The following is a 16,150-nucleotide window of genomic DNA, read 5'->3' on the forward strand; positions in this document are numbered from 1 at the left end:
TTGACTCCGTTATTAACAGAATCAGGAACTGGAAAGGTTTGGAAGAACATTCCTTCTCTGATCATAGATATATCTCGTTTGAGGTTAGTAAAAATCTACCGAAATCTAAGCCTGGTAGAAATATCAGGAAAACAGACTGGGAAAAGTATGTAGATTGTATCGGGGTTACCCTAGGAACACGTCACTCTGTGGTACCACAAAGCATAGAAGGACTAGAAAATTAGAACTAGAACAGAATATCATCAACGCATATCTGCATTCTATCGAACAACCAAGCTGCCCTACGAGCCCTAGATGCATTCCAAACAACATCAAGGAGTGTCTTACGTTGACGCCAATCTCTAAATGAGATGGCCAAACAATATCGTATGATCTTATGATGGGTTCCAGGCTACAGAGATATACCAGGGAACTGTAGGGCTGACCAACTTGCAAGAGAAGGTACCTGTATGCCAAACATGAGTAATTTTATTGGGGTACCTCTCGCACTAATCAGTTCTGCAAATCAAAGATGGATTAGCGTTAACACCTGTGAAATTGCTAAGCAAACATGACCAAGGCTAAACTTACGTCTGTCCAAGAGTATTATAAAACTAAGTAGACTTCAAATCAGGACCTTAGTAGGGGCCCTCACAGGACATTGCCTCATAGGAAATCATGCAAGGAGATTAGGTGTTTACACGCAAGATTTCTGTCGTAGCTGCAGAAATGAGGAGGAGTTTGAAACAATTCAACACCTTTTTTGCACATGCCCAGCTGTAGCCAGATGCAGGAACCGATATTTAAGATCCTACTTCCTAATGGATATAGATAATCTATACACTTTAGGTATCAACAACCTTTCACGCATTGTCAAAAGCTCAGGATGGTTCAATATGGAGAGGGAAATGTAGCCCAGCCACCGCGGCTCACAGCGGACCCATTTCGTGGTCTAAGTGGCATCGTTGTCTCTATGTGCGATGCGGCTGCCAAACCTAACCCCAACACATGATTATAACTAATTCGAATGGAACCATCTTGCTGCCTTAAATAAATAAATAATTGGCGTGCGCACTTCTATTCCTCCTATTTGTGGTGTTCTGGGGTTGTTCCACCAGTGGATGGACCAACTTTTCTTTCAAAATGCATTAGCTGCTTAGTGGCAGCAACTTTCAGCGTCCATAGCTCACGTCCGTAGGCGAGCACGAGGTGGATAAAGGCTTTATAGATCCTTAGTTTTTGGCTGTATGTTATTTTTATTTATTACTAACTTATTTTTATATACGCGTGTAGGTGTCAACATTTTCAATAACTTCTTTGATGCTTGCGTTATAATCCAACATTTCTTTTATTTTTCACCATTTCAGGCTAGAAAAATTGGCTTAATCTAATTTATCATAAAAGCTCCAGTGGTATTTGGAGAAATCATTTGAATGTCCGAGACCGAATAACAAATTGCAATAGCAGCCAGTCGAAGAAAAACAAAAACAAAACAAAAAAACATATACACGAAAGAAGGATACCGAAAATCATCAAAATTAAATATAATAAATTTCATTTCCCAGCATTATTCCCGCGAGATGAGGTGAATAAGATGCAGCTGTGGGCAATAAAGCGAAACGATACCAGAAAAACAGAGTCTTACGGTATGGACGACAAAATTTGCAGGCAAGCACGAGTAATCAAAGCAACAAAAACGAAACAAAAAAGGCAAGAAATGCCACCACCACAAGGCAAACAGTCAGCAAAAACAGCGAAAATGAATGTCAGTTTGACGACAGCAAACTACACAGCCCAAAGGACGATAACAACTCCAGCTGTTGGTAAAAATAAAACAAAGCTTGCGATAAGCCAACCGAATATACAAATGGAACCTACCCATGTTGAAAAATGGTTGGCAAGTCGACCCGCATGCGACACATGTCCCACCACAGTTACCAGCAGCTCCAACATTGCTACCACACACACCGTCTTCCATTCACACTCGGCTAAGCGCCGAATGCCATGGATATTTCTGCTATTTGCTGCAATAATATTACACATTTGCCATAGCAGCGTAATGGCTCACGAGACGAAACGCTTGGGCGAGCAAACTAAATCACATAAGAGAGCGATGCGAGCGGAGAAATTTAGTCAACTGTTATCCACCGACGGACAATGGGCGGCGAGTGATGACAAAAATAGTTTCCGGCCGATTATCCCCAAGGATATTAGTCCGGAATATATTGCACAGAATGTATTTACCAAAACAGGTCAGTATCGCGTTTTCGAGCCGCCGGCAAGCGACCTACGCATCGCCGTGACAATGGAGCACAAAGGAAAGGAAAATGGTGCAAATGCTGTTCACCACAACAATACTGAGCTGGTAAATGCTAAGCAAAAAATTTCAACTGCAAAGGCACTGACCAAACGACCAACAGTGGCACAACGAGCTGAAGTCACAAAGGCAATAACTCAGGGCGATGCCACACAAACAAAAGCGGAGGAATCAACGGCCAGCATACGCGGACAAACATTGCATAAAATGAAACTACCAGGTGAGAGGATAGAAAAAGCTACCAAAATGCCAACACTAACCAATGATATGGAATCCGAAGCAGTACATACACACAAAAGCAAAGCTTTGCAAAATCCTTTGACTACAACCCAACAAGCGGTACAGAGCGGTAGAAAACTACCGAATAGCAGCAAAGCTAATGGCCCACCACAGTACACATCTGCAGTGCCAGCGAATTTGGTTGATGTTACCCAAAATGTAGTGGGCGATGATGTGAAAGAATTGGAAGCATTGCTGGTCGAATACGCTGAGAGTTTCTTCAACAAAGCACAATTCGCACCTTCTACTGAGCTGGTTAATGCGCTGCAAAGAAATCATACCAGCCCTGATGGGTTGCCGCTTGCAGGAGGCGTGTATAAAAAGCGTCCAACACGGCATGCCAGCGCCAGTCCGCACTACCACCACCACCAACACCACCAACACCACCACCATGAGTATCAGCATCATCTCCCTTTGGCGGGAATAATACGCAAGGCAGATGGCGATGTGAGTGTAAATATTCCTCGTGCTATGGAATCCGGACGGCTGCTCTTCTTTGCAGGTGCGTTACAATACCTACGTAGATTTGTAGACATACACACGTTGGTATATATAATTTTAATTTTCTACTTTAATTCCATTAACTGGTTTATTTAGGCTTGAAGAAGGCGCTTTGGCCAATTTTCATGGGTTTGCAGGTATTGAAATCGCTGCTGTTCGCGTTGTTCCTTCCGACATTGATTGGATCGTTTGGCAAACTACTGGGCAAAGGTAAGCACAGTCGGATTAAATATTTATTGTGTTAGTGTGGGGTATATAAATACTTATAGGACGCCGTAATTTAGGGCAAATTAATTAAAGACAGCAAAAAGAATTTAATCCTTATTGAATCCGTAGACGGATAGCGGCACCTGCAGCAACCAACCAAGTCCTTAGAGCGCAATTGGGTGGTTATATGAGTTTTATATAAGTGATTTCTATCACGCTAGTAAAAATGGTAGGTTAGGTTAGGTTAGGTTAGGTTAGGTTAGGTTTTTTTTTTTTTCCTTGGGCTCTACGCGCTTACTGCGTTTCGAGTAATTTATTATTTCAATTAGTTTGTTTTCTAGAGCAAATATTTTCATACATATGTGCAGTATAACATTCAGATAGATTACAAGTATTTTCAATTACATAAATATTTTATAGTTTAACAAAACTAACTGAAATAAAATGCCTGCGATTGGATACAAGCAGTTAGATGGTTATTCTACTATATTACTATTATGATTAAGACATTAGATAGGAATGTTTGAAGCATTGAAGTTTTTTAAATTATCAATTATTTTTTTGACAAATTCATTAAATGATGTTATCAAACTAGGATATTTTGAAATTTGTTTTATGTTGAATGCTGGAATATCATATTGTGCACAGAATGTTTCGTGTCTCTGTCGTGCACTGTGAAAGCGTGGGCAGTCGTGCAAAAGATGATGCATACTCTGCACAGTGAGTTGGTCACACGGGCACCAGTCTTCGTCAATGATTTTGAATCGCTTTAAGTATGCCTTGTTGAAACCATGGCCAGTAAAGAGCTGTGTCAATTCAAATGATATCCCAAAGAGTTGTCGGTATAGTTGCGCATCTTCAAGAATTGGAAAGAAAATCTTTGTGATGGAGCCAGTGGTATCGTCGGCATACTCCTGCTGCCATGACTCGAATATTTGAGAACGTATTTGCCGTATAGCATAGCTTAAGGGAAATGCAGTATATACTGGATCGACTCCTTGATTTGCTGCTTCTTTTGCCTGTTCATCTGCACGCTCGTTTCCTTCAATACCGATGTGCGATTTGACCCAGTAAAAGTCAATTCTGTGTCGCTGGCGAAGAAGGTACAGGTGCTGATGAATTGATGCAATTAAAGGATTGGGGTTGCTCCGATTTTGGATAGCTTCCAAACAAGAGCGACTGTCGCTATATATGACTAGCTTTTCAGTTTTCAATTCATTCTGAGCCCATTTAAGTGCAGTGTCAATTGCTAGAGCTTCAGCCTGGAAGACAGTGCATGTGTCATGTAATTTAAATTTACGTGACGTCCAGTCGTCATCTTGTTTATGAACGACAAAAGCTGATCCACAAGCGCCTGTTTCTAACTTGCTTCCATCGGTATAGATGTGGGTCGCATTTGCATCCATAGTATTGTCAGCTTCCTGTTGTGATGCTATACTTTCAAAACGTATAGACTGACGCTCGGAAGGATGTAGTTGATTTTTTGGTGTAGTGCGTTGTTCAAGCATGACGTTTAGTGTTTCATCATATACTCCGGATAATTTGACACTTTCGATTTGCATAGTTTCTTTTATCTTCAGATGCAGCGGTGTGAATCCTGCAAGCGCCAGAGCCGAATTAGCCGAAACTGTGTGAAAGCCTCTGATTGCTCGTATAGCGAAAGTTCTTTGGAACGAGCGAAGAAGACGGCGAATATAATTAAACTGTATAGCTTTGCCCCATATACTTGCAGCGTAAGTTATAGTTGGCTCCACAACATGCTTATAGATTGTGATAACGTTGTCTGCGTGTACACCCCATGTGGGTCTAACATATCGGCATAAGTTTTTATATACTCGCTGAGCTTTATCGACAACGTACTTAGCGTGGTTGGTGAATCTCAGTCGATCATCTATTACTACACCCAGGTACTTAATTTCTTTGACGAAGATTAGTCGATTGCCATTTAAAAATAGTTCAGCTTGTTTAGCATTACTTTTAAATGCCATAGCATATGTCTTGGTGTCGCTAAAAGTCAACTTCACATTCTTTCCCCAATTATATATTAGGCGCAAAGCATCATTAGCGTAAAGTTGCAGTTCTTTTACAGTTTTGGCGCTGACTATTAAGAGGATGTCATCTGCAAAGGCCTGAATTTCACACCCTTCAGGCAGCGGCATAGAAAGAAGCTCATCTATGATAATGTTCCAAAAAATTGGTTAGGTTAGGTTAGGTTAGGTTAGGTTAGGTTAGGTTAGGTTAGGTTAGGTTAGGTGTAGTAGGTTAGGTTAGGTTATGATAGTAGTCGGTTCGTGTTACCAACTCACTTATACCTTACAGGTCCATTGTGATGCCACTGTGCGACACGAAAACCTTGTTTATTTATTTTCATGAAACCATTTTGAGCCTCTTATGAAACGCAGGATTGGTCTAATCCTCGCGCCAGATAGCTCTGTAAGAGAATTGAAAAAGTGTTTACCTAGACAACTTGCTCTAATTTTAGCTAAGGCTGGACAATTGCAAAGGAAGTGCTCAACTTTTTCTTCATCTTTCTCATCTCTACAGCTTCTACAATATTAATGGGAGAAAACTCCGAATCTCAAGGAATGCCTGCCAAATAGCCAATGACCTTCGAGAATTCATCTCTTGAGAGGCTAAGCAATTCCTTTTTCCTTTTCTTGTTTATTTGCGGCCATAGTAACCTAGCTGTTACGCATGTATCTTCATCTTTCCCTGACCTATTGGCCTCTTGGGTAATGTTGTTTCTTATTATTAGTTTACTCGTGGCCGAAGGTATCCCAATGGTACTTTTATCACAGAACAATTGAAGAGCAGCACCCCTTCTGGCTAGCTAAACAGCTCTACCGTTTCCGCCAATATCTCTGCGTCCCGGAACCCAAATAAGGCTGACCTTGAATACGACGCTAATATCATTTAGGGCTGCCCAGCATTCCTGTGCAACCTTTGATTTTAGTATAGCCGCATTCATTGATTTAATGGTCGCTTGGCTATCTGAGAATATATTTATAGTATGACTGACGTAAGACGCAAAAATTATAGATACTCCGATAGGGTGATTAATTTGGCACCACTTTATAGTATAATAAGTTATTAATCACAGTTCCGCCATAAAAAAAATTAATTATTCGCTTTCTAGGCATTGTCTCCGGCTCTGCACCACTTTTTATACGCCCAGCTGATGCGCCCCAAGACCTTGACTTCCGCGACAATACAATCAATTTCGATGATGATAAATTTGCAGTGGTCGACGAGGGTACCAAAGAAGAAGGCTATGCTTACAATCAAGCAGGTAAGTGGATGCTGAATATCAACCTAGAAAATTTATATGTTATTTTCCATATTTATTCTGCACAGAAGCTTCGCAAACTCACTACACCTACAATCCGGCAGGCGGCATAAATCGCATTGAACAGCAGAATAAAATGCCAGATACTTATTTAAGTGCGATACAGACAATCGGCTCCGCGTCATTCAAAAATTCTGGTTCACTTTCTGGTAGCTTATCTGGCGGCGGTTTGGGCGGTGGTGGTGGTCTTGGCGCGCCATTACGCACGAAGCCGATTGCGCCAGCCAACACTAACACTTTCCAGACCTTCCAAAAGGTGCCCACTTCATCGTTGCTTCTCTCCAACTATGATCCCTTCTACAGTCCGCTGCTATCGCGTTTGGATTCAGTATTTGCTCAACTGAAATTGAATTCGGATAATGAGAATTGTCGTGAGAAATTGATTTGTTTGATGTATGCGAATCCGGCCAAATATGCACCGTATAGTAATTTGGTGTCGGCGCAGTTATCGCGGTAAGTAGTTATTGGAAGAAAGAAAAGAACAGAAAGAAAAAGTGTTAGATGAAGTAATGGCAATGTGTTGTTTTATGGCAGATAGTGCCTAAAAGTAGGCAATTGGATTTGATGTGGAACCTATTTTTAGATGCAACGTTTTGTGCTTGTGGATGAGTGAAATTTTTTAGGGCTGTTTGTGTGTGTGTTGATGCGGTTGTTTGTTGTGCTCACAACAATAAATATTATTCGAACTGGATTTTATAAAGTAAAGAAAATCAGTTCAACGCTAATAGATATGCACTCCTTTTTTCAAATGTGATTGATTCTAACTTTATTTTATTCAAAATAGTCTCGTTATGACTTGGTTGGTTGATTGGTTTAAGTGGTGATTCTTCCAGAATCCAACTAGCGCTTCCGCACCATTTTGTTACCACATCCTCGTTACCAACTTGTTTACCAGTTACTTACAACATGACTATATCCAGTCTGTGCGGTTCAGGAACCTTAACAGGTTGTTGACATCTAAGCCAGACAGCTGTTCCAGACTCTCGAACAGCGGTTTATCCAGGGTTAACATTCTGTCCTTCCTTAGGGCAGGCATTCGTAGAGGAAATGGAAGATTGTTTCCTTTTTCTCCGGTTGTTTACAACTGTGACAGTATGTGTTGGGAGGGATGCCCATTTTGGCTGCTTGTTCTCTCACAAACCAAAAGCCAGTTGTGACTGCCGTTAGTCTCCAGGCGTCCCGTCGTTTCATGTTTATCAATGTTGACGATTGCTTAAGGTTGTAGGTGGGCCATAACTTTCTGCTAATTTTGCATTTCGTCTGGTCCCTCCATCAACAATCTGCGATTCGAAGGTAATTTAGGGAACTTGCACTCTTGACTGCACCTAATGGTGTGAATACCGATTCTGCAAGAGCGTTATTCATGGCAGATCTCCTTCTTTCCAGTTCATCCGCTTTTTCATTACCTTCGATGCTCCGATGTCCCGGGACCCAGATTAAGGTAACTTTATGGTTTTCGCTCAAGGTCGTAAGGCTAGTTCTGCTTTGCTCCACCACTTTAGCGGTTGTTGTAGCTGAACCCAGTGCCTGGATATGACTTAGCATATAAATATATTGATGTGTGCGGCCAACCAGCAAGCCGAGTGAAGGATTTAGGTAGCCTCAATCCCATGGCAGCCGGTTATACGTTACCGGAATGACTCGGGTTTTTCCCGATCAAGGACTGCCGCCTCAGTAAACTAGCCCTGTCTAGTGAACCGTTTATCACTGTTTATCAAGGGCTTAGATACCGGCAGGAATCTGAGAATAAGAAAGAATGGGTAGATATGTAGGTATAGTCGTTGCCAATTGACACATCTAGGCATTCTAAAAGGATAGAAGGTGTGTGTAGTGAATTCAAATGATTATTGGGAAGTATTTACAGTTAAAATGCGATTTTCAAAAATCAGTCTGGAACATCTTAACCCTTTCGCTACTGCTGGGACACTGATATCCCACAGCATTTTCACTTCACCCTGAAACTTGCAATTTTCATAGGAAACTCAACCAAAATGTCCTAATCACTAGCTGCGAACAATACCTTCAATTTACCGTTATCCGCATTCCACACTGTTTCAATCGTGTTTAGTTTTGATCAGTTGTTTGTGAGCAGTCCCTAATATTGCATCAAATTTACGCGTAATTTTGGTGAAATAATACGTATTTTTATAAGAAGTGTTAATTTTTCTAAAGAAAAATATTGCCCTTTTACTGGTAAGTACAAATATATATTTTAATAAGAGTTTTGAGAAAAATATTCAGCGAAAATTAATTTTGGGATGCATGTGTCCCAGCAGGGCTTTATATAGGGACATATATGTCCCAGCAGTACGTTGTGCATAATGTATCACACAGCTAATTTTGGCAATGACGATTCTTCCAGCGATTCGGAGGAGACCGGATTGAGTGACGAGAATGGTGGCATAGACGATCGACCTGCACGAGGTGAGGAAGCCTCAGGCACGGTTATTTGGAGCACACCGAATGAGTCGTTTGTTTCAAGAAAATCGGTTAGTAACCACCGCGAATGCAAAATTGCAGTAAATATTGGGCGCCACTCAACCCCCTACGAAATTTTTCGCAAATTGTTTCCAAGAAGCATATCTTTGTACATTGCCCAAGCAATATATGCCACTCAAGCCAGTGAAACGGGGCATCAAAATGTGGCTTCGCTGCGATTCTTTGACTGGAGACACCTATGACATGAGTATCTATTGTGGAAAAGAAGAATCTGTCCTTGAAAGGACACTCGGCGAACGAGTTGTGAATGATCTTGCAGCACCGATTTCTAACCTTGACGTGACACTTTGCTTTGATCGTTTTTTCACCACTGTTAATCACTTAACAACATACAATATCCAGCTTTGGGAACATTCATGTCCAACCGGAAGAATGTTCCGAAAATACCAGAAAAATTGCAGCGAGGCGAAGCTATTTTCAAAGTTAATTCGGCGGGAACGAAGTCAAACTAAAACCCTTTAATTAATTTTTTAAGTAACTTTCTTGATTACAGGTACCATAGCGGTAAAGTGGCAGGACTTCAAAGAGGTAATGCTGCTCAGTAACTGCCACACTCTGAAATGAGCACCGTTAGACGCAAAATGAAAGATGGAACTGAGGCAGAGTTTCCATGCCCTGACATCGTAAAGACGTACCGCGCAATAATGGGCGGTGTGGACTTGGCAGATCAAATGTCGGGATTGTATGATATAAACAGAAAATCAAATAAATGGTGGAAAAAAGTATTTTATCGAGGCATGATGATGGCTGCTGTAAACACTTGGGTTATATATTCGGAGCTGAATAGGAAGAAACCTACCTTCTTACCAGTGCTGGTCGAGATTGCTGAGTCGCTAATTGAAAAAGGAAAGGAATCTGCCGTATATAAATGATCCCGTCGGTCTGGAAGATCATCGAATAGGTACAAATCAATGACAAATGTGGAGGATCATTTACTCATAGAGCAGTCTAAAAGACGTCGGTGCGTAGCATGCGCCAATCGAAAAGTCGAGAAAAGAACAAAAATTGTTTGCCGGGCTTTTAATTTGCCATTCTGTATACAATGTTTCGCTTCATCACATTCATAAAATAAATAAAAGTACAAATCATATGTTATTACCAAAAAAATGTTTCTACTTTCTAGGTGTAGTTTGTACCCTGTTGGGACAAATATATCCCATTTTTAAATACTGTTGGGACACATATGTCCCACCTCAAAATACCGTTATCTACATAAGTTACAAGCTTCATCTAGTTTCTATGCACATAAAGTACCAATGGGTATCCAAAAACTCAAAAATAAAGTTTGAGCAAATCCCCTGGAAAAGTCGGAGCGAAAGGGTTAAGGTAGTAGTCTGGTAACTTACACGTTTTTTGAGGCCATGTTTGGGACATTTTTTGGAAGGGAAAATAAAATTCAATCGGTTTGATTTTCTGATATGTTATTAAAGGTATTAGAAGGTGTACAAAAAAATTTTTTTTTTAATGTTTGAATACTATTTTTGTACACTGCAGCAAGCGGCAAAAAAAAAGAGGTACAGTGGCTAGCCGGCGTGATTTCGTCACTTGTGGTCATCTGAAGGAGAAAAAACAAATTGCTTATTAATCAGTGTGCTTGTCGTTTTGGCGGGTAGTAAGATCAAATGATTTTGACAAAAAATAACAAAATGGCGGACTTCGTAAGAGAATTGCCTTTTTTTAAAGTGGAAATCAGACTAAAAAATGGAAAGTTAGGGACGAAATAAATAAAATCCACTAGCCGCCAGAACTATTGATGTGTAGAAAAACATATCTAAATTTCAGCTCAATCCGTTAGATAGAAAATTTGTTTTCACGACGGCCATCCGGAAAAACGTGTTTTTGAGAAAAACGCGTTTAAAGTTTTAGCAATTGAGCCGCGCAAGTACGAGCCGCTCTCATGTATGTGCTATAATTTCGTCAATATTTCGAATTTCGGTCTAAAATTTGTACAGTATATTACCAATATATCGCACTTTCAAAATATGTAAAAAACCGAAATTCGAAATTTTCAAAATAAGTTACCAGACTTCTACCTTAGAATGACATGAAGCAGTATTGTTTTTAAATGCCAACAACCTAGCACCAAATGTTTTAAAATACCAAAATGGAATTAGTTATTATTGGTTAGGCCAGCTTCGCCTTTGTGGGCTGTATTAATTATGGAAGTAAGTCAATACTGCCTTCAATTTTGACTTTCACGAATGAGTTTTTTGGAGTTTATGATTATGGGCTTCATTTATATTCTCACTACCACTTATATCACTTTCAGTTAACTCGCCAGGTGTTAAGTCTTCATCACCATAGGCTTGATATTTCAACTGAAAAGTTCTTTTACCAGTCTTGCGCAACAAAAGAAAGTATTTACCTGAGCAAGTGATATTTCTCCCTTTTTATTCGATACTCACATTTGGACTGATTTCATAAACAAACTAACATTTCAATCATCCTATATGCCTTTTTTGTAATTTCTAGGCATTTCTTCTTGCAAACAAAAAATAAATAAAATGTCTTAGTTCTTCCAACCGAATGAAAATATACAGCCAAATTGGCTTCCATACATATATAAAAAAATTGCTTTAAATTAAAAATTTAGCTTTAAATTTGTGATTATATCAACTGAAACTAAAACTGAGGTAAACTATTTTTATGATGCACTTGCTGAGAAATTTAAGAACCAAACAGCACACTGGATTATTTTTCATATAACGGTCAGATTCGGAGCCCCACATAACGATCTTTTTACGAGATATAAAGAGCTGAAAAAAGTAGAGAATATTCAACGCTTACTTGAGAATTTGAACAGTTTAGAGACAGCAAGGCCACTACTGAGCGATTCCTTGTGAAGTGATTGAATTATTTTGGACAAGGTCTCAACCTTCGGAAGGTACTCAGGCCAGTGACTCAGACCACCATACAACATATTCTATGGGTTGTAGTTTGTTTATTTTTGACATCTGGAAATATGTCGTTAGCTGTTTGTTTTTTTGGCGCGCCGATTTTATATTTGATTTCATAATGTATTGTAGTTGGTGCGCACCGAGTTTTTGCATATCTAAAAAAGTGATTGAGTGAAATTTTTCCCAGTTCACATACTTTTTTATTCACATTATTGTTCAATTCACAATTCAATTATTGTTCTAAAAGATGGAGTGATTTTCTTTAAAGAAATGGAAGATAAAAAGTTAGAGAATAGGATAGAAAATAAGATAACAATTCACCTTTGAACAAACTGTGCTGGTTATATTTACGTACACACTGTCAGCGTAGAAAGCAAGTGTATAGCACATTTTGATACTATTTTTTACATATTTTTTAATTTCTCTTAATTTTATACAAAAATTTCGTTCAACCTACTACAAAAACGACATAATAAAAGTAATTAACTAACTTATTAGTTATTACACACTAACTAATTTTTATGAATTCGTTACCTTTTCGTACTTTTACTGCCTTGTTTTCAGTTTATACAGTTTTCTGAAGCCCAAATTAGCATTTCGATAATTTCTTTTTTCTTTAGAATGCAAAGCCTACTTCTGATAAAAATTTTCCTTACGTATTTTAATTAAAATCCAAGCGTATTATTTGACATCTTTGAATAAATTAAGTTAAGCAATTTATTTCAAATTTATTTTATCGAAATACTTAGAGAAAAAATGTTAATAAAGACTTTAACTCTTTGTGGAAAAAAATGTGTGTATCGCGTTAAGAAAATAGGTGGGTTTACCGAAGGTTAAATTTTTCTAAAAATTAGTTTATCTGTAGACGTGACGAATTTAAGAAGTAAACTAAAAAAATTTGGAAAAAATTTAATCATTTTAAAATTTAAACACGCGAAAATACCGATTAAATATTTGCTTATTAATCTACAAAAGTTTCGATGCAACTGCGTCTATTCCTTCTGCTTCTTCTTAATTGGCGCAATAACCGCTTACGCGATTTTGGCCGAGTTGAACAAAGCGCGCCAGTCGTTTCTTTCTCGTACTAACCGGCAAAAATTGGACACACCAAGTGAAGCCAAGTCCTTCTCCACCTGATCTTTCCAACGCAGAGAAGGCCTTCCTTTTAATCTGCTACTACCAGCTGGTACCGCATCGAATACTTTCAGAGCCGGAGCGTTTGTATCCATTCGGACAACATGACCCAGCCAACGTAGCCGCTGGATCTTTATTCGCTGCGCTATGTCTATGTCGTCGTAAAGCTCATACAGCTCATCGTTCTCTCAAACACTCCAAGCGTCGCTTCATCGGATGTTGTCATCGCCCAAGCTTCTGCGCCATACGTTAGGACGGGCATGATGAGAGTCTTGTAGAGTGTTAGTTTTGTTCGTCGAGAGAGGACTTTACTGCTCAATTGCCTACTTAGTCCAAAGTAGCACTTGTTGGCAAGAGAGAATATACGTTGGATTTCTAGGCTGAAATTGTTATCGGTGTTAATACTGGATATCAAATAAACGGAGTCTTTTACAACCTCGAAATCATAAATCTCAACAGTGACGTGGGTGCCGATACGCGAGTTTGTCCTCGTTCACCACCAGACCCATTCGCTTTGCCTCTTTATCCAGTTTGGAGAAGGCAGACCTAACAGTGCGGTTGTTAAGGCCGATGATGTCAATATCATCGACATACGCCAACAATTCAACGCTCTTATAAAATATTGTGCCTGAGCGATTAAATTCTGCCGCTCCTACGATGCTCTCCAACATCAAGTTAAAGAAGTCACACGCGAGTCACCTTGTCTGAAACCTCGTTTGGTATCAAACGGCTCGGAGAGGTCCTTCCCAATTCTGACGGCGCTGCTGGTGTTGAGCAACGTCATCTTGCAAAGCCGTACTCGTTTTGTGGGGATACCAAATTCAGACATCGCGGCATACAGATAACTCCTCTTGCTACTGTCGAATGCAGCTTTGAAATCGACGAAAAGATGGTGTGTCGATTCTCCTTTCGTGGGTCTTTTGCAAGATATGGCGTATTGTAAATATTTGGTCGATGGTAGACTCTCCAGGTCTAAAGCCACACTGATAAGGTCCAATCAGTTGGCTGACGGTGGGCTTCAGCCTTTCACACAATACGCTCGCTAGAACCTAATAGGCGATATTTAGAAGACTAATCCCGCGGTAATTGGCACAGATTGCAGAACCCCCCTTCTTATGGATGGGGCAGAGCACACTTAATTTCCAATCGGCAGGTATGCTTTCATCCGACCATATTTTGCATAGGAGCTGATGCATGCACCTTACCAGCTCCTCGCCGCCATGTTTAAATAGCTCACCCGGCAGTCCGTCGGCGCCCGCGGCTTTGTTGTTCTTTAGCTGCGTTATCGTTATTCTCACCTCGTCATGGTCGGGTAGCGGAACGTCAATTCCGTCGTCGTCGATTGGGGTATCGGGATCTTCACTTTCTCTATGACATGTGCAGCTATCACTGTTAAACAGGTTCGAGAAGTGTTCCCTCCATAATTTAAGATTGCCCTGGATGTCAGTCACCAGGTCGCCGTCTTTGTTCTTACAGGAAAACGGTCCGGTCTTAAAACCTTCTGTAAGCAGCTGAACTTTCTTATAGAATTTTCGGGCGTTATTCCTGTTGGTCAGCATCTCAAGCTCCTCGCACTCACGTATTTCGGTCTCTCGTTTCTTCTTTCGGATAATGCGTCTCTCTTCCTTTTTAGTCTCTCATTTCACATGGCTCGCGTTGCGCCCGATCGCAGCGTAGCTCTATAGGCGGCATCCTTTCTTTCTGCGGCAGAATGACATTCCTCGTCGTATCAAAGTAAATAACACCATTTAAATCACGTAGCAGGAAAATCTTTTTAATAAGTACCTCACAAAAGAGCAAATCGTATTGTGGAATACCCACATTTTCTTTTAAATTTTTCGCATTTTGCCTGGTAAAAAAAATTTCAAAGCACTAGCGTTGTTTCATGCAGCCTCGACTTGCATTATACATAATAAACTCTCCCAGCTACTCAAACCCATGAAATTCCACAGAAATTATTTGATTCCATTGTAAAGTATGTTTGCACTTCCACAAACCTCTTTAACTTGCCAGCGCTTTACGCTTCAAAACTTGCTTGCAATGTTGAATGGAATGCGCGAGACGCGAGACAGGATGAGAGCTGCTCTTTTCTTTTGTATTCCTAATAAATGTTGCTTATACGCCAAGGTAGACGAAAGATACGCGTTGTGGTTAAAGTACCAGTTTAGTTGCCATATATAGAAGATAATAATGGCTGCGCTGTATTGCTTACTGCTAACTGCTTACGCATACACACATACATACTTCCCCTTATTCTTGTTTTGCTGTTCGTTGCTTATAAGAGCTAACGTAAGGCATACGTACGATTGGGGAGAGGAAGAGTTTGCCAGTGTTTGTGCATTTTTATTGAAAAATCTCACTTTGATGATATTTATTTGTTTGGTAAATGTGTAGAATTTTGTAATTTGGCTTTTGCATTGATTATTCTGTGTGCTCAAATGTCGCTTTGTTACTTTGCCTTTACTTCCAGTTGAACATTTAATATGAATACTTTTATCTCTTATTCTTATCTTTACTGACTTTGTTTGTTTTTCTTTCCTTTTGCAGCGAACTAAACGAGCTGCGTAAGCCAACTTCCGACAATCCGGATATTTTACGCTTTTTCAAGTATATGCGCGCCGCCAAGGATGGGCAAGATGGAGTTGATTGTGAGAAATCGTTTGATCGATGCACAGAATTTAAGGACTTTGAGAATCCGGCAATGGTTTCGACATATCATGACATTAACAAATTGGTGCAGGCACGCAAGTTGACGTAGATGAATTTGGATGGTGACAAAAGGATTGAAAGGCGAACGAAAGCGCAAAACGTGCCCCAAGCTCATGTAAATTAAGGTGAAAAATAATTTAGAGATATGTAGAGTAAACGAACTTTAGTAAGCTCAAAAGCACTCAAGTGTTAAAGGGACTATTTCTGTGTGAAGTTAGCATGTTTTTGTTTAGTGGGAAAGAAAATGCGAAAGTTTCATATCTTTAATAGCTAAAAACTGAA

At 39.9% G+C, this 16,150-nt stretch overlaps 1 protein-coding gene across 1 annotated transcript in view; it reads left to right on the forward strand.

The window, feature by feature from the left end:
• The first annotated feature begins 1,384 nt into the window (after window positions 1-1,384).
• The window catches only part of LOC128855634 (uncharacterized), a 28,531-nt gene continuing 13,765 nt past the window's right edge, over window positions 1,385-16,150 (forward strand). The window contains exons 1-5 of the mRNA XM_054090691.1: window positions 1,385-3,077; window positions 3,173-3,286; window positions 6,420-6,572; window positions 6,638-7,082; window positions 15,707-15,993. Of these exons, the coding sequence (XP_053946666.1) occupies window positions 1,574-3,077; window positions 3,173-3,286; window positions 6,420-6,572; window positions 6,638-7,082; window positions 15,707-15,917 (2,427 nt within the window). The 5' untranslated portion in view covers window positions 1,385-1,573 and the 3' untranslated portion in view covers window positions 15,918-15,993. The remainder of the gene's footprint in view (window positions 3,078-3,172; window positions 3,287-6,419; window positions 6,573-6,637; window positions 7,083-15,706; window positions 15,994-16,150) is intronic.

The sequence above is a fragment of the Anastrepha ludens genome, chromosome 2 (genome assembly GCF_028408465.1).
Source record: "Anastrepha ludens isolate Willacy chromosome 2, idAnaLude1.1, whole genome shotgun sequence".
Lineage (NCBI taxonomy): Eukaryota > Metazoa > Arthropoda > Insecta > Diptera > Tephritidae > Anastrepha > Anastrepha ludens.